The following is a 27,903-nucleotide window of genomic DNA, read 5'->3' on the forward strand; positions in this document are numbered from 1 at the left end:
TTAGCCACTTCCTTTCTTTTTTATCCTGCTACCAGAGTTGTCTTCCCTAAGTACACTGCTTTTTTTTTTTTTTTTTTTTTTTTTTTTTTTTTAAGATGGAGTCTTGCTCTATTACCAGGCTGGAGTGCAGTGGCATGATCTTGGCACACTGCAACCTCCACCTCCCGGGTTCAGGTGATTCTCCTGCCTTAGCCTCCTGAGTAGCTGGGACTACAGGCACGTGCCACCACACCCAGCTAATTTTTGTATTTTCAGTAGAGATGGGGTTTCACCATGTTGGCCAGGATGGTCTCAATTTCTTGACCTCGTGATCTACCCACCTCGGCCTCCCCAAAGTTCTGGGATTACAGGCATGAGGCACTGTGCCTGGCACCTAAGTGCACTGATTTTTAAGCATGTTTGGTGTTTCCCCATTGCCTGCAGTGTAGCCCAACCTCCTTACAGGGAGTCCAGGCTCACAATCTAGTCCCATCTTTGCCGTCCAATCTTTTAACGCTTTACAGCCTCAACTCTCGCAAACCTTCCTTGCCTTTTTTTTTTTCTTTTCCCCTTTTAGGCAGAGTTTCATTCTGTCACACAGGCAGGAGTGCAGTGGTATGATCTCGGCTCACTGCAACTTCTGCCTCTACTGTTCAAGTGATTCTCCTGCCTCAGCCTCCCAAACAGATGGGATTACAGGCACGTGGACTATGCCTGGCTAATTTTTGTATTTTTAATAGAGACGGGGTTTCACCATCTTGGCCAGGCTGGTCTCAAACTCCTGAACTCAGGTTAGCCAACTGCCTTAGCCTCCCAAAGTACTGGGATTACAGGGGTGAGCCACTGCGTCTGGCCCTTTCTTGTTTTTTGTGTCCTAGCTACATTAGACCTCTAGATGTTGTTCACAACCCTATTTTGACGTTGTTTTTGTAGTCTTTGAATCAAAGTGCCCTTTTTTCCTTTCTCATTTATCCCTTGATTGTTTAAAACAATGAGTCAAAAATTTATTAATGTTATTTGGTAGAATTATGATATATGTGTATGTATGTATACGTATATGTGTATGACAAATACAAGTATCTCATAAGCTGTTTTATCATGACAAGGGGTAGCATGAGGTCAGCTCTGCCATCTGTTGGACATATTGTCTTGTTAAGAAGTAACTTAAACTCTCTAAACTTTTTTTTTTTTGAGATGGGGTCTTGTTCTGTTGCCTAGGCTGGAGTGGCATGATCTCGGCTCACTGCAGCCTCCGTCTCCCAGGTTCAAGCAGCTCTCCGACCTCAGCCTCCCAAGTAGCTGGGATTACAGGCTTACCACCACACCTGGCTAATTTTGTATTTTTAGTAGAGACGGGATTTCACCATGTTGGCCAGGCTGGTCCTGAACTCTTGACCTCAGGTAATCCACCCTTCTCAGCCTCCCAAAGTGCTGGGATTACAGGCATGAGCCACTGTGCCTGGCCTAAACTCTCTAAAGTTGTTCATTTTCATCTGTTAAATGAAGTGGGGTTTAGATGGATGGTCATTGTTTCTGTTCTTTTTAAAGGACTTGACCTGAACTTAATTATAACCCAGAAAAAGTGATTCTATGAGAGCTTACTCACCGAGACCACATTAAGTTCTAGAAGAACTTAAAGAATTTAGATATGGCATGGCATAATGGCCTGTGCCTGTAATCCTAGCACTTTGGAAGGCCAAGGAGGCAGGCAGATTGCTCGAGCCCAGGAGTTCAAGGTCAGCCTGGGCAACACGGTGAAACCCCATCTTTACTAAAAATACAAGAGTTAGCCAGGCATGGTGGCACACACCTGTAGTCCCAGCTACTTGGGAGGCTGAGGTGGGAGGATGGCCTGAGCCTGGGGAGGTTAAGACTGCAATGAGTCATGATCGAGTCACTGTATTCCAGCCTGGGTGACAGAGTGAGACTCTGTCTCAAAAATAAAGAACATAAGCAGAATTTAGATGTATTGCTAGTTAACAAGATTAGGGAAAAGAAGAATGAGCATTTGTGAGTGCCAAATACTTTATGTACCTTGTGTCATTTGATCCTTTGAAAGAAACCTCCACAGGTAGGTAGACAGTTTACAGGAAGAAAATGGAGGATTAGAAAGGGTAAGTTATTTGCCCAAGGTATAAATCTTGTTAGACTCTCTCTTAACTCTTGAAGTGGGGTTTAGATGGGTGGTCATTGCCTCTTGGGCCCTCCCACACACAGTAATGGCTGAGCAACCACATGTGCTTTAGCTTTTGTCAGCTGGAGTTTCTTTTCTTCACAGTGTTTCTTCTCTAGATTAGACAGTTTGGACAGTTTGGAAAGAAAAGTTTTGATTCAGTGTACAGGTTCATCCTAGGGTTTGTGTTTTTTCCCTTTCTCTCCGGGGCAGTATTTCTATTTAAACACTATTGTAGCCATAAAAAAAAAAAAAAAAAAAAAAAAAAAAAAAAAGAATATTTGGCTTTCTGTTACTGTGCTTAAAGTGTGCTATTTGTCTGTACATTGTATTTAAACTAATGAAACTGAAAGCAAATGTTCGTTAAATGAAACAGAAAGCAAATGTTTGTTTAACAGAATAAGAAAGAAGTAAAATTCGTTGCAGATACATTATTTATCACTTTTGTGTATCTGGAGTCCTGTATAGTTCAAAATCAAGGATTTTATTGCCTTGAGTTAAGCAGTAGTAGGCCGGGCACGGTGGCTCACACCTATAATCCCAGCACTTTGGGAGGCCGAGGCAGGTGGATTACGAGGTCAAGAGATCGAGACCTTCTTGGTCAACAAGGTGAAACCCCATCTCTACTAAAAATACAAAAATTAGCCAGGTGTGGTGGTGCACGCCTGTAGTCCCAGCTACTTGGGAGGCTGAGGCAGGAGAATTGCTTGAACCCAGGAGGCGGAGGCTGCGGTGAGCCGAGATTGTGCCATTGCACTCCAGTTTGGGTAACAACAGCGAAACTCCGTCTCAAAAAAAAAAAAAAAAAAAAAAAAAAGTAGTAGTAGCAGTAATAAGGTCAGCAGCAAGAAGTAACATTGATTGAGCTGTAATGAAACGTTTATTTGTGTGTTACTATGTTTCCAAGTGCTTTACTTGTATTACAGGTCTTCTCAATAACCCTAGGAGGCAAGTAAAATTCTCTCCATTTTATAGATGAGGAAATCATGATACAGAGAGGGTGGGAAACTTGCTCAGGGTCATATAGCTAGGATACATACTCGCTGACTTGGCAGTTCTGAATTAATTTGAATGTATTTTATTGATCAGTTCAATACATTATTGAAATGTCCCTCAGTTAATGTGTTATCTCCTTTCCAGGGATTGATTACAGCATATCTTCAGTGTAAATATAACCAGGCCTACTTGTGTATGTATGGGACTTGCTTGAATTACTAAATTCCCTCAAGGAACTGAAGCAGTCCTTATTATGTGTTGTTAACAATGATATTTTTTAAATTCATGCATGAAAATATTATAGATTCATGAAGGTGCTTTAATTCTACAGAATGTCATTGAAGTGGAAAATTTAATATGCTTACATGCTGGCTGGGGAAATATGTTTTGGATTACAGTAGCTAAAGGATTTTTTAAGGGCTTGGCAGTTACGCTAATAAGTAAAGCAAACATCTTATTTAGCAAGAACTAATACTGTATTCTAAAATTGTGCTTTGCAGGAAGAAAGTTTCAGCTAATAGAGACGTCATATTTTTATAGGTTTGGAGAAATTTTTATTCGCTAACATATAGTACCTTGTGTTATGTTTGAATGCCTTTATGTTCAACTCAGTATTTTTCCTCCTTGTTTTTTTTTTAGTTCTTCACCAAAGGACATGGATGAAAATGAAAGCAACCAGTCCCTGATGACAAGCAGCCAATATCCTAAAGAAGCAGTAAGAAAACGTCAAAATTCAGCACGGAATTCTGGAGGAAGTGATTCTTCTAGGTTTTCTAGGAAAAGCTTCAAACTAGATTATAGACTAGAAGAAGATGTAACTAAATCTAAGAAAGGAAAAGATGGAAGATTTGTGAATCCGTGGCCAACATGGAAAAACCCCTCTATTCCAAATGTTCTCAGATGGCTGATAATGGAGAAAAATCACAGCAGTGTTCCAAGTTCTAAAGAGGTACCACTTGGCTTTTTTGTGTGCTTCATATTCACTCTTAATATATAAGACTCAAGTTAGTTATTTGAGCCCTCGTATATCAGACGGCATAGAATTCTGTCTGGGGAGATAAAGTGGATAGGTGTAACCTAGGTCCTAAAGTTCATCATTCAGCAGTAGAGAGTGCATATAGGAATAACCAACCATAACCTGGTGGTAACTAGAGGTAGGAACACAGTGCTTTAGAGGTACCAGAAAGAAAGTGATGCTGATGTGATGCTGACAGGCAGAGCTAGAGTTGGCTTGACACAGGAGGTGGATATTTGAGCTGGGCCTAGATTGCTAAGAAGTATTTTGACAGTGATTTTCCAGGTGGATGATGGTATGAACAAGGTCAGGAAGGTGAGAAAGTGCATGATATGCTGTGGAAGGTAGTAGCCTGGTGCGTGTGTGGAATAGATTATGAGGGTGAAGGCATGACCTAAAGTGCTTGGCTTTTACTCTTTGGACAAGGCTGCCAAAGCTATAAAAGGGAGCTTCAGATGACCTTTCCAGACCTTGAAATTTGACTATAGGTTCCTAGCCTTTAAATATACTAGTTTTACTTAGAATGATTCTACTTGGCCTTTTCCTATAGATCACAGTTTTCAATTAAGTTGATTTCATGGTTTCCTTTGAGTATATCAATATTTTTCATTGGTGAACCAAGTAAGTACTATAGCTATGTCTCCTTTCCATATATATATATATATATATATATATATATATACACCTCTCCTTTGGCCATGTTAACAACACCTCTTTTCATCTGTTTGACTTTCTATTTATGGATTATTTCCTGGCCTTCCATGGCTTCTCAGTGCCAATTTCCTGAGGGAAAGACCCGGAGGTGGTTGTTTAGCACAGGGCTGTAGTCTGAGCTGATGCCTTCCAGGGCTTCTGCTGGCTTCTGTTCTGGGGCACTTTTCACCAGCCTCCTGGGCTCTTTTGTGTCTTCTGCAGTGGCCCTTATTTTCTGCATCCCACTTGTTCCTCTGCCTGTGTCATTTTCTCATTTTGGGGGAGCACATTTTTAGTGAACTTCCTGAGAAAGGGTACGTGGAGAGTCAGTTGTCTGAAACCTTGCTTGTCTGAAATGTCTTTATTCTCACTCGTGATTGATAGTTTGGGTATAGAATTTTTGTTTGCAGTTTTCTCTCAGAATTTCAGAGTATTGCCTCCATAACTTTATTTCTGGTGTGGCTGTGGAGAAGTTCAGTGGCATTCTTACTCCCGATCCTTTGAACAGGCCCTTTATTTTCTCCCAAGAGACTTTGAGAATCATCTTCGGCACTAGTGTTCTGAAAATTGTCATGATATGTAGTTCTTTTATTCACTGTGCTCTGTGTTTGGTGGGCATTTCCTTCAGTTCTAGGAAATTTCATCTCTATCTTTTAAAATGCCTTTCCCTACATCTTTTTATTCTAAAATGACTATTAGTTGCAGTAGTTGTATTTTGGACCTCCTAGATTAATTCTCTATAATTAAAAAAAAAATTTCTCCTGTTTTTTTTTTTTTTTTTTTTTTTTTTTTTCCTTCTTACAAACAAAGGTTTTATTGTGTTGGTCCACAGTTGTAGTTCATATTACCTCATGGAGCAGGGCTCCTGGGGTGGAGGTCCCTGTGCAGTAGTTGGTGGGGCAGATGAAGCAGTATAGCTGGTCAGGCTCAGAAGGGGAGAAGGAGGGCTGGGGGCTCCTTAAAACCTACTGAGAGGCTGGGCGTGGTGGCTCATGGCTGTGATCCCAGCACTTGGGGAGGCCTACGCGGGCAGATCACTTGAGTCCAGGAGTTTGAGACCAGCCTGACATCATAGTGAAACCTTGTTTCTACTAAAAATACAAAAATTAGCCAGGCATGGTGGAGCACCTGCAGTCTCAACTACTTGGGAGACTGAGGCAGGAGAAGCCCTTGAGTCTGGGAGGTGGAGGTGCAGTGAGCCAAGATCGAGCCACTGCACTCCAGCCTGGGCAACAAGAAGTACTAAAAAAAACTACTGAGGCCACAGTATGGGGGATTAGCATGAAGAGGAGGTCAGGCTTAGCCCCAGCAACTCAGAATTCCACTTCCTTGTACAGGCCTCAGTTTTCCCACTGGGCCCCAGGGCAGGTCTGAGGGTCTGAGGTCTGTTGGTCTTAGGGTCCTAGGGAAATCCAGCCTCTTTGGAGCCTAAGATATTTAGCATCATGGCCAAGCCCCATTTTCCACAACTCTTTTCCCAGCACCCTCTCCACTGTCCCCACCCCATTCCTTGGGGGAAAAAATGTATTTTTCTTTTGTTAATACTTTGTGAAACTTTTGCGGGTACATAAACCACAAACTGATCGGCTGACAAAAGGAGGAAGAGGTGAGGCAACCAGAAACCTTCGGGGACCGGTTCCCTCCAAGCCCAGGTCTCTTCTTCCCAGTACAGCTTGACCTACATGCCAGCAGGGACCCTCACCCTACATGCATTGGGATACAGCCCTGACCCCTTCTCCATATCCCATTGGCTCAGTCCTGTGAAGGACCAAGGCAAAGGGGAAAAAGACTCTGCTGCCTGATCCCATGCTGCCACTCACAGACCCTCAGTTGATTGGCAGCACTAAACAGGTTAAGAAAAGAGAAAGATGAAAACACAGAAAAACCCAAAAACCCAGATGGGGAAATGATGTGGGGAGAGAATGTTCCGGGAGCCTCAGTAGCTGGCTTCCTCCTGGTAGCAAGGGGGAGATTCAGGTACCTCCCCTGGTCATGGGCAGTCGCTGGCAGCCAAGGGAGCCCCATCGGCCACTGTGCCTTGCTAGCAGTACTTAGTATTGTATATCTGCTGGCCCAGGCCAAAGACCTAAGCACTCTGGTGCCCTGCGTGTAGCGCATCTGCAGGGACATGGAGTAGTTGTCATACTTGTCAATTCCTAGCTTGGTGTCGTAGATGTGCTGCTGCATCCCAGGAGCCGTCATGCCCACCTGGCTGGCACACTTGTTTGTACCCATCTGGAGGATGGTGCTTGAGTCATCCATGGGGGGCAGGATGTGGTTCCTGGGGTTATAGAGATGCCTCCTCGTGCTGTATGTGGTCATGTCTGACTGGCTGGCAGTCACATTTGTTGGTGCCCATCTGCAGCCTAGTGGCGCACTGGCTGGCTTTCATGGTGGTGGTGTCGAAGTTCTGCTCCTGATTCTCCGGGTACTTGATGCCAATGTCTACCCCTTCTGCAGCCCCTTAATCTTGACCTTCCCCACCAGGGCGAGAAGAGACACCTGCACCTGCGTCATGTTCCTACTCTCCAATAGGTTGTTGGCCTCAAACATGTCCACGGGGTTCATGCTGTAGCTGACCATGACCTTGATGAGGTTGGAGAGGTTTTCTAGCTGGTGTCACTTCTGCATGGAGCAGTTCGTCTTGGGGACTGAGCCCGGCTGTAGCTTGTTCATGGGTGTGCACAAGATAATCCTGTCCTTCAGACCCTTCTGGAAGTCAGGGCTGATGGAGAGGCTGGTGAGTCTCTCAATCCAGCTGTGGAGCTCTGCCTCCTTCTGGGGATCATATTTGGACAGGAGCCAGTTCTTGACCTCGGCCGACAGCCGTACAAGGGGTTCTTGTTGAACTGCATGGAGCTCGTGGCTGGTGAGCATGGTGGTGGGCGCGGTGGCAGGACGGGACCGGATGGGACTGGACAAGATGGGACTGTGGGGCAGGTGCTGGGCTGGGATGCCTCTCCTGTGTTTTATCTTTTTAAAAATATTACATGGCCAGGTGCAGTGGCTCATGCCTATATTACCCATACTTTAGGAGGCTGAGGCGGGAGGATTGCTTGGAGTTTAAGACTAGCCTGGGCAACATAGCAAAATGCCCTCGCTATAGAAAAAAAATGCAAAAAATTAGCCAGGTGCAGTAGAGTGTGCCTGTAATCCCAGCTACTTGGGAAGCTGAGGCAGGAGGATCACCTGAGCCTGGGAGGCAGAGGTTGCATTGAGCTGAGATCGTGCCACTACACTCCTGTCTGGGTGACAGAGCAAAACCCTGTCTCAAAAAAAAAAAAAAAAAAATTACATTCTGAGGAGTTGGCTCCTGGGAGGAATGATGCTAGGTGCAGATGGAGTGTGGTTTTTGATGGCACCTTATAGACAGTTGTGTTCCAAAAGAGGGATGATAATAACTGCTGAGAGCCTAAAGAGCAAGCCTAACTCTAGCCATTGGCATACAGGCATTAAACAGAAAACTGGAAGTTGAAATGATAGAATCTTACTTGTCTAGACCAGCTTTATGGTTTTACTACTGGTAACGTTTTTATTTGTGGATGGCTTGAGTGCAGATTTTTGGAGACCTTCTAAAGGATGGAGAATCAGCTTGACAACAGTGAACATGTGGCAAGTTTTAAAGAAGCAAAGAACTTAAAATTCACGCTTGCAGAAGTTCAGGCAGACTTGATTTCGTAAAGATGTCTAGGGTTTTTAATGACCACAGATAGCAAACAAGCATGCAGCTTACCCCTTGATAGAGTCTCACTCTTGTCACCCAGGCTGGAGTACAGTAGCCCTTTGAGGCTCACTACAGCCTCAAATTCCTGGGCTTAAGTGATCCTCAGCCTCCCAGGGGTTTTTGTCGACAGCCTGATACAGTTTTATGGCAGAGAAGATTAATTAAACAATGTCTTCCAATTTTAATAAATTTCTGCAATCCCCCCAAAAAAGTTTCATTCTGAAAAATTTCCTCAATAATTTATTTGTTTCATTTTTTAAACCTTGTGTCTCATAGAGTTTTAGTAATGACTGAAAATGTCATGATACACAATTTTTTATAAAGCTAGAAAGTATGAATACTCTGATCTCAAACATGCCATGCATAAAATAGAACTACAAGTACAGATCATAATGTTAACAGTGGTTATAATCTCTGCATATTGTTATAGAGTGGCCACTATTTATATTTTTCTGCATTTTCCAGACATTAAGAGCATCATCTGTTATGATCAAGGAGTTTAAAAATATTAAGCCATTTTGATAGATCTTATACTCTTAATACATATGGCAAAAATGTCAAACATTAGCATCAATAATTAATTGAATTGGAGTTATTTTGGTAACACATCTATCTTTATTCAGTGTTCACATATATCTTATAAACGTGAAAAGGAAAAATGTTATTTTTTAATTTAAAAAATCTGAGTTGCAAATTACAGGTATAGGCAGTAAAGTTTTCTAAGGTGATTAAAATGTACCTTCAGCTGGAGGAAACGTATTATCTTGTCTTTAAACGTGGTATTTTAAAAACGTGGTTTAAATGGATTTGAATCGTGTCTCTTTTTTACCTCATTAATATACACAAACGCATGCTCTTGAAATAGTAAGTATATTAAGGAGATATGAGTTTCATTGTTTAATTTTAATGTAAGATAATATTTATGCCATGGAAGGAGCATAGCTTAGTGAAAGAGAGGTCTTTTGAGTCAGAAAGGCTTAGATTTCCCTCGTGATTGGGTACTTATCTGTTGTATGACTTTGGCAAGTTTCTTAGTGACCTTAGTCTGCCTTGGTCTGGTCATCTGTAAAATGGCAGTAATATCTGCTTCACACATTTAGATGACACAATATACCTGAAGCACCTTCCAAAGAGTAGCAATTGAATGAATGTTAGGATTTTTCTCTTTTCCCGAGAAATGTAAAACATTAACTAGTGTACTAGTTAATTATGAGTCTTGGGATTTTCCCTTTTTCAGCTTTCAAAAAGGAAGACCAGCCAAGAAAGTCTTGATCTAGCCAAGAAAATGCAAGTGAGGCTGGGGCGTGGTGGCTCACACCTGTAATCCCAGCACTTTGGGAGGCTGAGGCAGGTGGATCATGAGGTCAGGAGTCTGAGACCAGCCTGACCAACATGGTGAAACCCTGTCTCTGCTAAAAATACAAAAGTTAGCCGAGCATGATGGTGCACGTCTGTAATCCCAGCTACTCAGGAGGCTGAGGTAGGAGAATCGCTTGAACCTGGGAGGCAGAGGTTGCAGTGAGCCAAGATTGCACCATTGCACTCCAGCCTGGGCAACAGAGTGAGACTCTGTCTCAAAAAAAAAAAAACCAAAAAACAGTTTATTAACATAATATAGTCTTCACGTATTTAAAATGCATAATTTGATGAGTTTTGACATATGTGTATACCCACAAGAAGATCACCACAATCCATATAATAAACGTATCTATTATCCCCCAAAGTTTCCTTGTGTCCTTTTGAAATCCATCTCCACTTATTCTCCCAACCTGCACCCCAGGCTGTTACTTTTTAAGAAAACATGTTATTAAATGAGGTTTAATGGGAAGAAGTATGGTTTACTACAGTGGCTCTGGCTGGGTGACCTTGCCTGAGTGCTGTCACTTCTCTAATTCATTGTTTTCTTATCTGTAGAATGGAGCTGGCTTATAGGACCTACCTTCAGTGTTGTGGTTAGTAGCCAGTAGCAGTTAGTACATTGTCTAGCACATAATAAGCACTTCATAAATGGTAGCTATTGTTAATAGTTTTTTATTTTGTGTTATGCTAAAGTACTTGATATATTAGGTAGCTCATCATCATCATCATCATTATCATCATCATCATCATCATCATCGCTCCGTGCCCAATATGATGCTAAGTATGAGTACATAGTAGATACTCAGTTTATATTCATTTCCCCTCCCTTTCCTCATTAATTCTTGATAAGTATGCCGCTTGGCATATGTCATTGTTCAGTAATGTAACTACCAAATTTAAGAACGGATTGAAAGTTGACATTCATTTATTTACTCATCCAACAAATTTTGTTGAGCACATGCTGTGTTTTACTCATTAGACTGAGCACTGTGAATGATTCCACCTTTCATAAGACATGGGATAGATTCTGTATACATAGAATATCCAGAGGAGATGTGTGAATAGGGAGATATGGAAGTTGAGAGGCAGGAGTGAGTGCTTCCAGCTGTGGAAACTCAAGAGATGGCCCGAAGGAATGAGCGGGGAAGGTAATTTAACCTGAGAAATGGGGTGAGTGCCATGTGGGGTTCTTGAGCTCAGTCTATACTGGGAAGCAGTCTTCATGTAGGTGGGGCACAGCACATGTGGAAGAGGAGCATGAAACACAGCTAGACAGGAGAATTGGGGCAGTCCCTGGGCCGCTCACTGCTGGGCGGAGGAGGTGAGACAGACTTTGTCAGCCAGTGGAGAGCCAGTGAAGATTTTGCAGCAGAGGAGGCTTATGTAATGCCTTAAGTTGGCTGTTTTCGAGGTGGCTCTTGTGCATGGAGTGAATTGACAGGTTGAGCAATCTGGAGAGCTTTGAATGTCTGGATATTTCTTAGCATCTTAACTAGGTTAGTGGTTTCATGGAAATGTGTAAGATTGGTAGGATTGGTGCCTGATGGGTTGTCATGGTTGGAACTTGCTTGCTTCTCCTTTGGAATACTTTGTAGAGTGCTTATTGTGTGCCAGCCACTCCCTAATTCTACAGAAATGAAGCATAGGTACAATTATTCCCATTTTCCAGGTGACGAAATTAAAGATTAGAATGGCTAAGAGAAACCTTTTTGTCCTCCACCTGTGCTGCTCCTTCTCTTCCTGTCCAGGTCTTCTTCCCATTCAGACTTTCCCACTGACCTCTCAGTTTCTCTTCACCAGCATCTCCCCATCTCCCCTCTCTTTCTCTATCTACCACTGTCTCCTTTGCTCAGGTCCTCATCTCTTCACATCTTGGCCACTGTTGTGACACTCTCTGTGGCATTATTTGGACTCTAGAATTGTTTTATCTAAACATGAGGGCAAAAAGATGCTGTCTAGGCCGGATGTGGTGGCTCACACCTGTAATCATAGCACTTTGCGAAGCAGATCGCTTCAGCGCAGGAGTTCAACGCCAGCCTGGGCAACGTGGCGAAGCCCACTCTGTCTCCACAAAAAAAAAGATGCTTCCTCATTTTCTTAGAGTGAACCCTGACACTCAAGTTTCTTACTATATTCTCATCTTTATAGATTTAGTTTGTCCCCTGCCCTCAGACACCACATTTCTGTTTGGCTCTGTACCTTTGCTTGGATAGTTTCTTCACTTCAAATGCCCTTCTTCCTTTTCTCTGTATCATGAATTTCTCATCATTCTTTAGGAACTCACACAAGTCGCTGTGTCTGTTGCCTCTGGCAACTGGGATCTTCATTCCCTCTTATCAGTCTATAACATGACCTGTATTTTAACTACTTACCCAGTACCACACTGTTTCAAAGTTGATTTAGTGGCAACTTAAAAAGATACCTTAAGCAGTAAAAAAAGAAATGGATGAGCATCTAGGAGCAAGTGAGCTATTAGACTAGAAAACTAAAATAAAGCCAAGAATGAAGTTAATACAGAAATATGTTCCATGATGTGCTGCACATGGCTGCAGGTAGCCTCAGCTTTTCCTCTAAACTTCCTAAGAGAGAAGTAGCGTGAAATCTTAAGTTTTCTCAGTGACAGAAATGAGAAAGCCAGGTGCTCTAGAGGAGGAGAGCTTTTCCTGTTACAAGATGTGAGAGAAATGTTTCTGGGTTAAGTAGGAAGGTGGAGGTGGTACCAAGTCTGCAGTCTGAACACATACATGGCAAGTTTCATCAGTTGGCTTCCTATGAGAGACCTCCCTGCAGTTACGCAGCATGGTACCAGAGCACAATTCAATAAAAGAGCTTTATAAAAGTCAGTACTGTGATGCTGCAACTCTATAACTTTTTGTTGGCCTAGCTTAATCCAGGTATAAACTGTAGAATAAGGACTAATACTCTTCACCCTTTGTTATAGTTATTGTTTTATATCCATTTACCATCCCCCCTTACCTCAGTGATCAACTTCTCACAGGAAAGGATCATATTCATGTTGGTTTGATCAATGGTAGAAAAGCAGAAGGGTAATGAATTAGGAAAACAAAACAATATATGACTATGATATGTGTGGGAATCATCACAGTGGTCCATTTTAAATTATAAGTACTCAGAAAGTGAGATTCAGGCCAGGCACAGTGGCTCATGCCTATAATACCAGCACTTTGGGAGGCCAAGGCAGGAGGATCACTTGAGCCCAGGAGTTCAAGACCAGTCTGGGCAACATAATGAGATCTTATCTCTTCAAAAAATAAAACATTAGCTGGATGTGGTGGTGCTGTGTGCCTGTGGTCCCAAGCTGAGAGGTTGAGCTGGGATGATCACTTGACCCTGGGAGGTTGTGGCTGCAGTGAGCTCTGATTATGCCACTGCACTCTAGCCTGGCTGACAGAGCGAGAGCCTGTCTCAAACAAAAACAAACAAAAAAAAAGAGAGAGAAAAAATATCAGATTCATGATTCATGTCTGAGATCCAAGAGCTACAAATAAGTGATCATAAGCTTTCTTTACTATTTCCAGAGACCGACCTGCTTTTAAGGCAGTTTTTAGCAGCAAATATATCAGCTGAGTAGAATGGCAATAGAAAAATGACTTCATCTAGGCCAGTCTCCTTCTGGCCCTACCAAAGAGAGCCTTTAAAAAATTCATACATTTAGCAGCACTCAAAGTTTTAAATTTAATTTTCCCTTTTGGATGGGATGAAGAAGATTACTATATTATGATTATTAAGTCAGATTCAGAAAGAAGTGTGCATTTTCAAGAAAAAAACAAAGTGAGCAAGTTTATTGAATGACTTTAGTGCTCTGAAAATAGCTCTTCTTGCTATAATTTAGGTCAAAATGTGTTCCATGATGATATAATCTTTTTTTCAAACTACTGCTTTGTCTACTTTCTTTATACAAAAAGGAACTTGACAAAGAACTCCCAGTGCTTACGCCGTATTTTATCACTAACCCTGAAGAAGCTGGAGTGAGAGAAGCTGGCTTAAGAGTCACATGGCTGGGACATGCCACGGTAATGGTGGAAATGGATGAGCTCATATTTCTCACGGATCCCATCTTTAGCTCTCGTGCTTCACCTTCGCAGTACATGGGTCCAAAGCGATTTCGTCGTTCCCCGTGCAGAATAAGTGAACTCCCTCCAATAGATGCAGTCCTTATCAGTCACAACCACTATGACCATCTGGACTACAATTCTGTCATTGCTTTGAATGAGCGATTTGGTAATGAGTTGAGATGGTTTGTGCCTTTGGGTCTCCTTGACTGGATGCAAAAATGTGGCTGTGAGAATGTGATTGAGCTAGACTGGTGGGAGGAGAATTGTGTCCCCGGACATGATAAGGTCACCTTTGTCTTTACACCTTCCCAGCACTGGTGTAAAAGGACTCTAATGGATGACAACAAGGTGCTGTGGGGCAGCTGGTCTGTCTTGGGGCCTTGGAATCGATTTTTTTTTGCAGGAGATACTGGTTATTGTTCTGCTTTTGAAGAGATAGGAAAAAGATTTGGACCTTTTGACCTTGCAGCTATTCCCATTGGAGCTTATGAACCACGGTATGTAGACTTCCCAAATAAAACATTCCTGTTACATGATAAGTTACCTGAATTTAAAAGTAATTATGATTTTTGTCACACTGTACTTTATTATTTTAATGGTAGACTTTTTTTTTTCCTTTTGTTTGGTGGACTTTGTTATACATGTCAGATTCAGTTAGTTTTCTTATTTTTAAATATTTTAAATATTTTTAAATTGACAAGTAAAAATTGTGTATATGTTGTGCAACATGATGTTTTGATATATGTATGCCTTATGGAATGACTACATCAAACTATTTAACGTGCATTATCTCACATCCTTATTTTTTTGTGATGAGAATTAAAATATTTTAATTACAGTCATATCAGTTAAAAAATTACTCAAAATCAGAGATGATATTACCATAAAAAAGGGATCAACGTTTAAAGAATTACTATACCTAGCCAGAAATTCATGTGCCATTCAACTAAAGTTAAACTGGTCAGCCAATAATAAAACCTTCTCTTGTTCATTCACATGGAGAATACTTTTTTTATATAACTGCTTCTTGCCTCATGACTTGAGTGCCCCAGTCCTCTGTCCTATAGCTCTTGTACGTTTAGCAAAGAGAAAAAGCAAGGAATTGGCCTGTAGCATCAGTGCCTTTGTGATGGTTTTATTTCAGTCAGCACTGAAGTTAATTTTAATCTGGTCATGGCGTTGTTGTACTGCTCACCGTTCATCCTCCAACCTTGACATACTCATGACCTGTTTCAGAGCAGCGAAAGGTCACACTGTCATTGGGCCTAGGAATTTCATCCACTGTCTTTGTTTTCCTTAATACTCTCTGTTTAGGGAAAAGAGAAATGATTCAAAGAATTAAGTTAGATTTCAGTCAACTCTGTTTTATATGTGCAGTAAAGGAAAAACAAACAATGATGGTGACAAAAGAATGGATAATTTAAAAAATATTTTATTCTATAGCTCATGGACAGATACATACAAATATATTTTGTTCAGGTAATTTTATAAGCGGAAGAACAAGTATTTCTCTAATACATGGATGAATTCAATGAATATGCTATTTTATTTTCATCTGATTTCTTTCTTTTTTTTTTTTTTTTTTGAGATGGAGTCTTGCTCTGTCATCATCTAGGCTGGAGTGATCTTGGCTCACTGCAACCTCCGCCTCCTGAGTTTAAGCAATTCTCTTGCCTCAGCCTCCAGAGTAGCTGGGACTACAGGTGCCTGCCACCACACACAGTTAATTTTTTGTATTTTTAGTAGACGTGGGGTTTCACCATGTTAGGGAGGATGGTCTCAATCTCCTGACCTCGTTGATCTGCCTGCCTTCTTGGCCTCTCACAGTGTTGGGATTACAGGCATGAGTTACCATGCCCAGCCTCATCTGATTTTGTTATACTTATTTGTTAAATTTTACATTCGCTTAAACTATTTTGCCCCTATTTTTATTTATTAATGCTTACTTATTCCTTTTTTTTTTTTTTTTGCTAGTTTTCTTATTTGAGGGTGCTAGATATTTTTATCCTTTTTGGTTCTTGATGGTTATTAAAATGATTACAAATCAATATTGGTGCTTGAATTTTACTTTTCCAATTATAGTTATAATTCCAAAAAGAAACTCTCAAAACCTGTCAACCTGTATATTTTTAGAACTGTTTTATTTATTTATTTTTATATCAACTCCTCAGAGTTATATTTTTAGAACTGTTACAAATCAATTTTATATTCCTAACATAAAATTGGTCTTTACTCAGTTGTGTGTGGTGGCTCACACCTATAATCCCAGCACTTTGGGAGGCTGAGGCAGGTGGATCATGAGTTCAGGAGTTCAAGACCAGCCTGGCCAACATAGTGAAACCCCGTCTCTACTAAAAATACAACAATTAGTCAGGTGTGGTGGCACGCACTTGTAATCCCAGCTACTTGGGAGGCTTAGGCAGGAGAATTGCTTAAACCTGGGAGGCAGAGGTTCCAGTGAGCTGAGATTGTGCCAGTGTACTCCAGCTTGGGCAACAGAGTGAGCCTCCATCTCAAAAAAAAAAAAAAAAAGATTGGTCTTTACTTGATATATGTTCTTTTTTTGTTTTGTTTTGTTTGAGATGGAGTCTCACTCTTTTGCCCAGGCTGGAGTGAAGTGGCGTGATCTTGGCTCACCACAACCTCCACCCGCCAGGTTCAAGGAATTCTCACTCAGTCTTCCAAGTAGCTGGGACTACAGGCGCCCACCACTACACCTGGCTAGTTTGTGTGTGTGTGTGTGTGTGTGTGTGTGTGTTTGTGTGTGTGTGTGTGTGTGTGTTTTTAGCAGAGATGAGGTTTCACCATGTTGGCCAGACTCGTTTCAAGCTCCTGATTTCAAGTGGTCTGCCTGCCTTGGCGTTCCAAAGTGCTAGGATTATAGATGTGAGCCACTGTGCCTGGCCTAATGTATCTTCTTAACATATTAGAACATCTTTTATTTGTTGTTATGAAAATAAGTAATATGTGATAAGAAAATCTGTACAACAAAATTACTCACATAATCCCCCTTTCCTGCTGACAAGGAGGCTATTATTTGCCCTAAGAGAGTTAAATGTGGTAGCCTCTAATGTGTAATCTGTTTCTTTGGTTAGTATTAACAGCTTTAGAAATAAGATTATCCATTGAACAAAGCTTGAGGGTGCTCTATAAATTTAAGATATTTACACCAAAAACAACTTTCAATAATATGCTTGGAGTATTTCATTCTTAGTTTAGGGATCTGTCAGCAGATATTCTACCCAAGTCAGTTAAGATTTTAAGTTTTTATTTTGTTGTAACAGAGTAAAATTTTTAAATCTATTTCAGGTGGACAGGAATGTATCTATCCCTTTGATTTGTACTAAGATTAAAAAAAAAAGAGAGAAACACCAAAAACCGTTTTCATCTTTCCCTGAATTCCAAGAGTCAGGAGATAATGGCAGAACAGTGCTGCTCTCATTTGCTGTTGAGGAGAACACAGTGGCTTTGTTTTTAGGCTTCTGTAGGACCCAGCAACTCCTAACAGTAAATTTCTGTTGCTGATGGATAAACTTCTCTCTGGTGTCTTCTGTAAAGCATGGAATCTCCTGTGCTGAATCCATGTCTGCTGGTCTTCACTGTAGTGTTAGTTGTCAGTGGCAGAGTAGGATGTAAATAATGTGAACACAGTGCTGTTTTTCCCCCTTGAAACTGATGACTTAGAAGGCAAAGGATTTGCTTGTAGACAGTACACTTTCTCCTTTGTATCAGAAATAATAAATCTTTGTTCTGAAAGTGTTGGTTTTATTTACACTTTTGGGAGAATACTGTAAAAGTAGATGATGTTCTCGATGCCTTCCTAAGCCTTGTCTTGTTTAATTCTCACAATATCCTCACATAATGGGGTAAATTTATATTTCATGAACAAAGAAATAGAAGCTCAGGGAATTTGAACAGCCTTTCCAAAGGCTAGGAACTGCAAGAGCTGGGATTCACACCCAAGCCTTCTGCCTCCTGAGCCCTTGCTCTTCCCAAGGCATTAGGCAGCCTTTCGTTATTTCCTTAGTCTGCTCTTCTTGCTGAACCAACATCTCATTGTTCAGTTTTATGATTAAATAAAATTTTTTGAATAGTAATTGGATAGTTTGTCTCCCATTTTAAATTTTATGTACTAGTTTTTGTTTCTTTTTGCTTTAGCAAGTTTTTAAAAAATTTGCATCAGTAGGACATACAGATTCTTTTGTAATTGGAATTTTGGTTTTTAGTTCTTTACCCATTATTCAGTTTCTTTGATGCATATCCAGGACTGTAAAATATTTACTTTTTAAAGTAGCAGTGAGGTAGGAGACCAGCAGGACTTATTTCCCAGTCTCAGTGGATAAAGTAAAAAAACTGAAAAAAGCCGGCAAATAGTGACCCTATCTGCACTCATTGCTCATTAGCCCAAGACACTTCCACCAGCATCGTGACAGTTTACAAATGCCATGGCAACAACCTAGAAGTTACTGCCCCTTTCCATGGCAATGACCAAGTAGTTACTGCCTCTTTCCTAGAAGGTTCTAAATAACCTGCCCTTCAAGTTTGCATTAACCCACTCCTAATTTACATATAATTAAAAGTGGGTACAAGTGAGTATAAATACAGTTGCCAACCGCTCATATGTTGCCAACTTTGAGTGCGTTCACTTCCTGTAAATTAGCCCTGTTATGCAAGGAGCCGTACCATTTAATAAAAATTGCCATCCAACACCACCGGCTTGCCCTTGAATTATTTCCTTTGTGAAGCCAAAAACCATCCTTGGCTAAGCCCCAATTTTGGGGCTTGCCTCCCCTGCATCATCAGTAAGGTGTATCTTCAGATAGATCCAGTAAAATCAAAATATACATGAAACAAAAACCTCATTGTTCAGAGGGGAGTTTGCTTGAGACTTGCTTATTTTATGGCAATTCGTACAAAAAAAAGACTTTTGCTTGTTTTATTTTTCAGCAGAAAGTGTACTAAAGTGAGATGGTTTTGCTTACTGTGACTTATTCCTGTGCAGAATTTGTTTTGTTTTTGTTTTTACAGTTTAGCCTTGACCTGGCCTTCAGGCTTGATTTCTAGCTCATCCTCCCCCAAATTGCATATGTTTTATCACAGTAGTTCTTAATTCCCAACATCCCTAGTCCCTTGCAGAATATTAAAGTTTGATGAAATGAAACAGTATTTAGAATTTAGTGTATATCTCAAAGGTCAGACTTAAGAAATTGCTGTGTTTCATCAGGTGGTTTATGAAATACCAGCATGTAGACCCAGAAGAAGCTGTAAGGATTCACATTGATGTCCAAACAAAGAAATCTATGGCAATTCACTGGGGAACTTTTGCCTTAGCAAATGAGGTAAGTTTGATAAAAATTACTTTCTGTGTTTGACCAATGATAGGATTCAGGCATCACTGTTCCCTATTAGTGTTTTCAGACACAAGACTCTGGAATCGCATCCTGCAGTCATCACAGTCACTACATGAATTCGTATGGTAAGTCATGCTAACTAGTAGAACAGTACACACACACAGTCAGAAAAAAAAAACCCCTCATTGTGTGTTCTTTTGGCTTATTTCTGAAGTTAGTAAAGCTTGTGTTGTCCGGAGAATAGAAAAGCAACCCATCACGTCTCACTCTTCAGGCAGGCTCTCATTCTAGCAGTGACTCAAGCCTGTAATCCCAGCACTTTGGGAAGCCAAGCTGGGTGGATCATGAGGTCAGGAGTTCGAGACCAGTCTGGCCAATATGGTGAAACCCTGTCTTTACTAAAAATACAAAAATTAGACAGGCGTGGTGGTGCGTGCCTGTAGTCCCAGCTGCTCGGGAGGCTGAGGCAGAATTGCTTCAACCCAGAAGGCAGAGGTTGCAGTGATTGGAGATCATGTCACTGCACTTTAGCCTGGATGACAGAGTGAGACTCCATTTCAAAAAAAAAAAAGATGGAAGTCACATACGTGACACAGATGTTAGAAGGGGAAAGTGCTGTAGTGTGGAACAGATGAGATGGTCTCAGAATCGGGATGACTGCTAGAAGGCATTTTCAGAGGAGGAAAGGGCGGAGCGTAGGCTTGTAGGCAGCTAATGTGGGGAATAGTTGAGTCAGTTCAGCAGGAGAATGGAGGGCAATAGGGAGAAGTACGGCTAGATAGTGTGGAACTTTCTAGAAATACGTTCAATAAACATTGACTCGGTGTCTGCTATGTGCCAGGCATAGGGATAAAAGTGATTTGATTCCTTGATTAAAACAGAAGAGCTAATTTTTACTTAAGAGAGATGGGTCCTAGAACTCTGCTAATAGCCTGGGTTCTGGGATCCAGCAGAGGATAGCATAAAGCTTGCTTTCCTTTCCTAGATCCAAGGTATTCTCTAAACAAAACTTAGAAATGTATGGTTAGGCTGGGCGTGATGGCTCACTCCTGTAATCCCAGCATTTTGGGAGTCCAAGGCAGGTGGATCACCTGAGGTCAGGAGTTTGAGACCAGCCTGACCATCATGGCGAAACCCTATCTCTACTAAAATTAGCTGGGCATGGTAGCAGACACCTACAATCCCAGCTATTCAGGAGGCTAACATAGGAGAATCACTGGAACCTGGTGGGGGTAGGGAGGATGGGCAGAGGTTGCAGTGAGCCAAAATTGCACCACTGCACTCCAGCCTGGGTTAAAGAGCGAAACTCTATCTCAAAACCAAAAAAGGTATAAGCACTTGCTTCTTTACTTTCTGTGACGTCTTCCACATCCCAGAGCTTCTCTGTAGGAACCGTGTTTTCTTGCGGTTTTAAGTATTCCTCTCATTTCTGGCCTGGTTTCTCCCAAAGATGCAGCGTATTCCAAAATTACCTAGTACACTGCCTGCCTGTTCCCCGTACACTGCCTGCCTGTTCCCCCACTCCCCAATCAAAATTCCCATGCCATGGAGCAGCAACTCTGAGCCACAATGCAGCAATTCTTAGCTACCATTGGGAGCAGGAATAGAATGACTAGCCATGGTGTGTGGGGAGGATAAATGAGAGTATAAATGTGTGTGTGTGTGTATTTGGAGAAGGGAGAAGTTTGAGACTGGTTTCCAGTGTCATACCACTGTATTTAGTGACAGTTTCTTTCTTTTCTTTTTTTTGAGGTGGAGTCTTGCTCTGTTGCCCGGGCTGGAGTGCAGTGGCACTATCTTGGCTCACTGCAACCTCTGTCTCCCGGGTTCAAGTGATTCTCCTGCCTCAAACTTCTGAGTAGCTGAGACTACAGGCGCACTCCACCACGCCTGTCTAATTTTCATATTTTTAGTAGAGACAGGGTTTCACCATATTGGTCAGGCTGGTCTTGAACTCCTGACCTCAAGATTTACCTCCCTTGGCCTCCCAAAGTGCTGGGATTACCAGGCGTGAGCTACCACGCCTGGCCCAGTGACAATTTCTTATTCCATATGTGTGTGTGTGTGTGTGTGTGTGTATGCACATATTTCATATGTATATTCCATATATATGTGACTTAGATGAAGTAATGGTATTTTATTAAACCTATGCAAAGAAAGGAATCAAGGTTGACTCCTAGATTTTTAGCTTGAGTAAATGGTTAGAGACTTGTGCTGTTTACTGAGATGGGAAAGATGAGAGAGGGTTAAAAAAAACCTGTCTTTGAGAATTACTGTGTTACTCAGCTGTCAAGAATTACTCCTTGACAGTAAACCTGAACCTAACCTCCATCTTTATTTCTTAATGAGAATATAATAAAAACTCATTTAACTTTCAGCAGTTTGGAATTTGTTCATTTTGATGTTGAATAAACTTAGTAACTATGAGTTAGTTAAATTATAAAGTAGATATAATCTTTAGAGAGGATGTGTTACCCATGACTTCTAAATACTTAACACTCTTTGCATATATGCTGTTATAATAGCTGCCTCCTGTAATCTCAGCAGATTAAGGATGTACTTAACTTGGCAACACTCTAAAATTGCATATATAGCAACATCTAATTTATGTAGGGAATGATGAGTGGATTTCCTACATATATTTAAGCACTGAAACTTAAATTACTAATTTTGATGGAAATGAATTTCAAGCATTATATAACATGTACATTGCCTTTCAAGTGACCAGGATCTTTGCTTTGAATATATTCTGTTGTGCCAGATCATGAAACTGACCCCTTTAGGAATTTACAGGTTTTGTGTGGCTAGCCCCTAACGGATCCAGAGTGCTGGGAGTCTTCTGCTTTTCCCACTTACTCGTATTACTCTCTGACGTCGTGTTTTATACATAGTTGTTTTGTCCCATGGTTATCAACTGTTATCAACTGTCCATTAGTAAGGGGTTAGCTCTAGGAATACTGGATAAACCACATATAGTTAAAACATAACTTAGTAGTCAGTTGAAAGGTATCCTTGATCCTTTAAACACAGCCATAAAACCTGGAGCTGAGCCAGGAGGAAAAGGATGACCTGTGTGGCTAGTAACTGTTACCAAACCTGTGCATTTTAGGCCTCAGGAAACTCACCTGGTTTTCCTTGTCCATCACTGGCTGTCCTTCCTTTGTCTCTGTTGCTAGTCCCTCCCCTCTGCTTGCTCTGAACACTGCATGCCTTGGGAGTCAGTCCATGGACTTCTTCTCCTCTATAGGTGTTTCTCCCTTAGGGATTGCATCCAGTCTTACGGCTTTAAATACCACCTATCTGCTGTTCCTCTTTAGCTTAGATATTTTTCCTCTGTAATCCACATGTATATATCCAGCTGCCTATGTCACATCTCCACTTGGATATCCATTAGGTACCTAGAGTTAAAGTCTGAAATCCAACTTCCTCAAGCTTATTTTTCAGACATCTCAGTAAAAGATGACTCCCATTTACCAATTGCTGAGGCCAAAATCTTGACTCCTCTTTGCCACACACAGCTCAACCTTCAGATTATATTCAGAATTTGACCACTTCTCACCACCTTCACTGCTACCACTCTGCCCCTTAGATTCTGCTCCCAACACTGTAGAGAGAGGGCAGTGACCTTTACAACTGGAAGCAATCATGGCAGAGGGATCCCGTAGCTTCCCATCACACTCAGAGTCATAAGCCTCAGCTCTCACAGTTGCCTACAAAGCTTATGCAGTCTGTTCTATCAGATCTTTGCTCAGATGTCACCTTCTTGAAGATTTAAAACTGTTGAATTTAAAGGTAAATGTCTATCCCCTGCACTTATCACTCCTCCCCTTTCTTCTCCTTAGAACATATCAACCTCTCAGATACAATCTGTTTTCTTAATATTCATTTCTTGTCTATCTCTGTGTCAGAATATAAGCTCCATGAAGGCAAGGATTTTTGTTTGGCTCATTAGCCTGGCATGTTCTGTAGGTGCTGAAAAGATATTTGTTGCCTAAAGAGAGGCAGATTTCTCACTGGTGATGAGATCAGAGACTGATTTTTTATTCTTGCTTTATACTTCCACCACATTTTACAACTTTTCTTTTTTTTTTTTTCTTTTTTTTTTGGAGACGGAGTTTCGCTCTTGTTACCCAGACTGGAGTGCAATGGCACGATCTCGGCTCACCGCAACCTCCGCCTCCTGGGTTCAAGCAATTCTCCTGCCTCAGCCTCCTGAGTAGCTGGGATTACAGGCACGTGCCACCATGCCCAGCTAATGTTTTGTATTTTTAGTAGAGATGGGGTTTCACCATGTTCACCAGATGGTCTCGATCTCTCGACCTCGTGATCCACCCGCCTCGGCCTCCCAAAGTGCTGGGATTTACAGGCTCGAGCCACCGCGCCCGGCCGACTTTTCTAATTGAAATTGGGGAAAAAAGCCGTTTGAGTAAAGAAAAAATTGGCTATTATACAATGTGAAGATGTAGACCAAAAGAGAAATAACTGATGATTTGTCATTTATTAGTAAATTAACTATTAGTAAATTAAAAGGTAAACATACTTTTATTCCATATTCAGGTGGTCTCAATTTATTGGAAAACATTTTAGTGGGTGAAAACACTGTCAAACGTGCTGTATGCTGTCTTCCATTTTTGTTGAGCAATGAAAAGTCGAGGATATAAAGGGAAATTAGAAACGCCACCTGTTGTAGCCCTATTCTCTGGGACTCTCTTTCATTCTGCAGACTGTGGTTTCTGTATTTGATTGGACTTTTTGAGGACAACAACCCTTCTTCAGCCAATACAGTTTGCTCTAGCACCTGCTTACACACACACACACATACACACACACACACACCCCTCACACAATCTCAAATTTCTGTGTTTTTCAAAAATGTTAACATGTAATTATCTAATACCATCTTTGGCACTGATTCCATTTAGACTTGAATTTCATATGGTAAAAGTGATGATTTCATGCAATCCAATGATGTTCAAAGTTAAGATGGCACCAAATTTGATATGCGTGGTTTTGGCATGATTTCTATCCACCATATACATTTCTGTTGACTCATGACTCAAAACTGTATTAGAAAATGTGATAGACCCATTTGCTAATGCTTCAATTAAATGAAAAGGCCTTATTTTAACAAGGCATCTGTTAGTTATTTTAGTTTGAACTGTTATTGAAGTATCTCCCAAATATATGTATAGTTAATCTTTTTCTATTTTTCTTCTACCTTTGGCCAGCATTACTTAGAGCCTCCAGTGAAGCTGAATGAAGCTCTAGAGAGATATGGACTTAACGCTGAAGATTTTTTTGTCTTGAAGCATGGAGAATCAAGATACCTAAATACCGATGATGAAAACTTTTAATAAATGTGAGCACAGGCACTTGTAATGAAAAAGGCGTCATCTGATGTAAGTTTAAAAACAAATGAAAAGACTCAGAAATTCATGAATATTATGATTCTTTCACATTTGGAAACAACTTCTACAAATTTGTGTTTTATGTTTTGTGTAATAAACGTGCTTCCTAATATGATCAGCTCATATACATACACTGTGAGAGGGTTCAGGGGTGGGTCATTTAAATGATGAATTGGCTAATGTGGATTTTAAATCTCATAGCAGGATATAAGCACTGCAATGGAAATGTTTTTACTAAAGTATTATTCGTGGTTGTAAAATTTTCTGAGGTTGTGAAAAACTGACATTAAAGACTCATTTCTGTTTTTTCCATTCTTCAGGACCTTTTGCAAGGTGAGTCAAGGCTGTCTACCTACCTAGATTTGTTTCAGAGGCCTACACATAAAAATGTGTCTTATATGCCCATTATAACAAATGATCAAACTGACTCCAACATGCTTATAACATAGCAATTCTTGCTCTATCAAGATTAGCTTATGTGCCAAATATGAAATATGGTTTATTTTGGTAAGCATAAAAACATAGGGGCTATCATTTTTAAAGACTTGATTTTTTTTATTGTGGTAAAATATACAAATGCATAAAATTTACCATTTTAACCATTTTTAAGTGTACAGTTCTTTGGCATTAATGCAGTCATGAGCACCATTCACTTAAATTTTAAAAGTGAAAAATTAAATTAAATTTTTAAATTTTTTCCTAGAGCCTTCAAGACGAGAAGGAACAGTATATTCTGTTGCATGTCTACAATTCCCAAATCAAAAGGCCTCTTACTTTGGGAGGCCAAGGTGGGTAGATCACTCTAACCAAGGAGTTTGAGTCCAGCCTGGGCAACATGGTGACCCTGTCTCTAGAAAAAAGAAAAATAGCCGGGAGAGGTGGCGTGGTAGTCACAGCTACTTGGCAGGCTGAGGTGGGAGGATCATTGGAGCTCAGGAGGTAGAGGCTGTAGTGAGCTGTGATCGTACCACTGCATTCCAGCTTGGGTGACAAAATGAGACCCTGTCTCAAAGCCCTCTTTTTAGCAAAGGAAGGGAAGGAGTGTAGCTATGAGAATATGATTTATGCCCATTTTCTGTTTTTAAATCTAGAAGTCAGGTCTTCTAAGCACAAATACAACTACAATGAAATATTTTACAGATAAAATGTTAATAATGTTAATAAACCATACACTTTGAATTAAATTTTGTTTTTCATTTTCTCTACACTTTTTTTTTTTCTGGCTCTCTTAGCTCTAAATATATCAACCAGATTTATAAATACTTTGTTTTTCATGATTCAGATGTTTTATATTTTTGTATTAAATGAAACTTGGCCGGGCGCAGTGGCTCAAGCCTGTAATCCCAACACTTTGGGAGGCCAAGGCGGGAGGATCACGAGGTCAAGAGATCAAGACCATCCATGGTGAAACCCCGTCTCTACTAAAAATACAAAAAATTAGCTGGGCATGGTGGCGCGTGCCTGTAATCCCAGCTACTCAGGAGGCTGAGACAGGAGAATTGCCTGAACCCAGGAGGCGGAGGTTGCGGTGAGCCGAGATCACGCCATTGCACTCCAGCCTGGGTAACAAGAGTGAAACTCCGTCTCAAAAAAAAAAACTTAAGCATGATTTTTTTAGTAAGCCAGTAGGAATACCAGTGGTTAAAAAAAAAAAAGTCAGCTGACATAAAATTGAGTCCTAATAAGGGGTCTGTATTCACTTGACGATTCTGACCTTTCCTAAGGGAGGGAGTTGAATTAGATACCACTGGAGGCCCACTCTGTATTCCTAATCCAGTCTCAGCACTTTATTCATCAAAAATAATCAAAATAGGTTTTCAACACCAAATGCTACCCAGGCAGGGCTTTATAATTTATTTGCACATGTATATGTGTGCCATGTTAGCCACTAAATCTGAATTCTTACCCTGCTTTCATCATGGATTTTTTTTTTGTAACCTGAAACAAGTCACCTATGCTCACTGTGCCTGTTTTCCTCATCTGCAACAAGAGGATAATTCTGACCTACCTCTGAAAAATGTGTAGAACAAGTGAGTTTTTAAAGCACTTTAGAAATATAAGGGAGAAAATGATTTCTTAAGATATCACTGCCTAACATAGATAGGTGTATTTGAAAGCTGAATATAGGTTAATGCTTTTGATAACATATTGTTCCTGTTGAAAATTTAAGCATTATGTATTAGGAGACTAAACATTGAGAACAACTTTATTTCACTCACTTTGTAAATTGGAGTAATAGCCTAAATAGATGTAAATAGTCTTTATCAAAATTTAAATGTTTTTATCTACAAAGACGTGAATCAGTCAAGGGGAAATGCGTATGTAATGTGTGTATATATAATGTATGCAAATGTATGTGATCTTGGGGTACTAAAGCACAAAAAAAATCCCCCACAAAATAAACCTTCCTGAAAAGACTGATCATAAACTTTTTCATTCCAAGCAGATGTGAATCAAGATGTTAGGTTTGTGGTGGGTTAGCTTTGAGGTGTGTTGCCAACATTGTTGTAGCCATATTCTTTGCTGTTGCACGCCGAACTGAAAATTCTTCTCTTACCTCTATGAAGCAAGCCAGGTATATCTTACGTATTTCTTCTCTATGAATGGCCTTAACATTATTTTGTATTCATATGTACTGTTTAACTGAGGGTCTTTAAGCACTTTAAATGGTTGTGTTCTAGTTGTGTTCTCATATGGCCTTCCTCATTTTTCTAGACCTTTTCAGCTGTAATTTTTTATTACCACTCATGTTCTTTCTACATTGACACTTTTATTAAGAACATCAAGTTTCAAGTCTGCTTACTGAATCTAACCTTATTGAGTCATGTCCACTTTTTCATTTGTTAGCTACATTTTGAAGGGTTTATGTGCAAAGTGAAAACAAATTTTGAAAAATAAGACAAATCCATTCTCTTCCTTACTTCAATCTAATATGCATTGTAGTGTCTTTGAATCAGTCTTATCCTCCAAGTCAACTTCATTTTCCTCTTTGATTAGTGAACATCCATACCAAAATGTAAGATTTTATTGAAGCTTCCTGTGATACCTGAGGAACAGTTTGCTATGCCTCACTGCCCAAATGGGTAGGTCATCAATTAGGAGAAATCCCAAATTATAAAAGCCAACATA

General features: G+C 40.5%; 1 protein-coding gene and 1 pseudogene across 5 annotated transcripts in view; one reads left to right on the plus strand and one right to left on the minus strand.

Annotated features, from left to right (window-relative positions):
* Nucleotides 1-27,192, plus strand: part of NAPEPLD (N-acyl phosphatidylethanolamine phospholipase D) — a 48,682-nt gene extending 21,490 nt beyond the window's left edge. For 4 of the 5 annotated variants that reach the window (XM_074379287.1, XM_074379289.1, XM_003921124.4 and 1 more), the window contains exons 2-5: nt 3,788-4,097; nt 13,866-14,512; nt 19,240-19,354; nt 24,595-27,192. In XM_074379287.1, the coding sequence (XP_074235388.1) occupies nt 3,804-4,097; nt 13,866-14,512; nt 19,240-19,354; nt 24,595-24,720 (1,182 nt within the window). In that variant the 5' untranslated portion in view covers nt 3,788-3,803 and the 3' untranslated portion in view covers nt 24,721-27,192. Of the gene's footprint in view, nt 1-169; nt 3,689-3,787; nt 4,098-13,865; nt 14,513-19,239; nt 19,355-24,594 lie in introns of those variants that run through there. The other variant, XM_010344561.2, reaches the window with a different exon arrangement.
* LOC104652590 (calponin-2 pseudogene) lies at nt 6,793-10,732 on the minus strand (annotated as a pseudogene).
* Nucleotides 27,193-27,903: the final 711 nt, after the last annotated feature.

This window comes from Saimiri boliviensis, chromosome 10 (assembly GCF_048565385.1).
Source record: "Saimiri boliviensis isolate mSaiBol1 chromosome 10, mSaiBol1.pri, whole genome shotgun sequence".
NCBI classification, from domain to species: Eukaryota; Metazoa; Chordata; class Mammalia; order Primates; family Cebidae; genus Saimiri; species Saimiri boliviensis.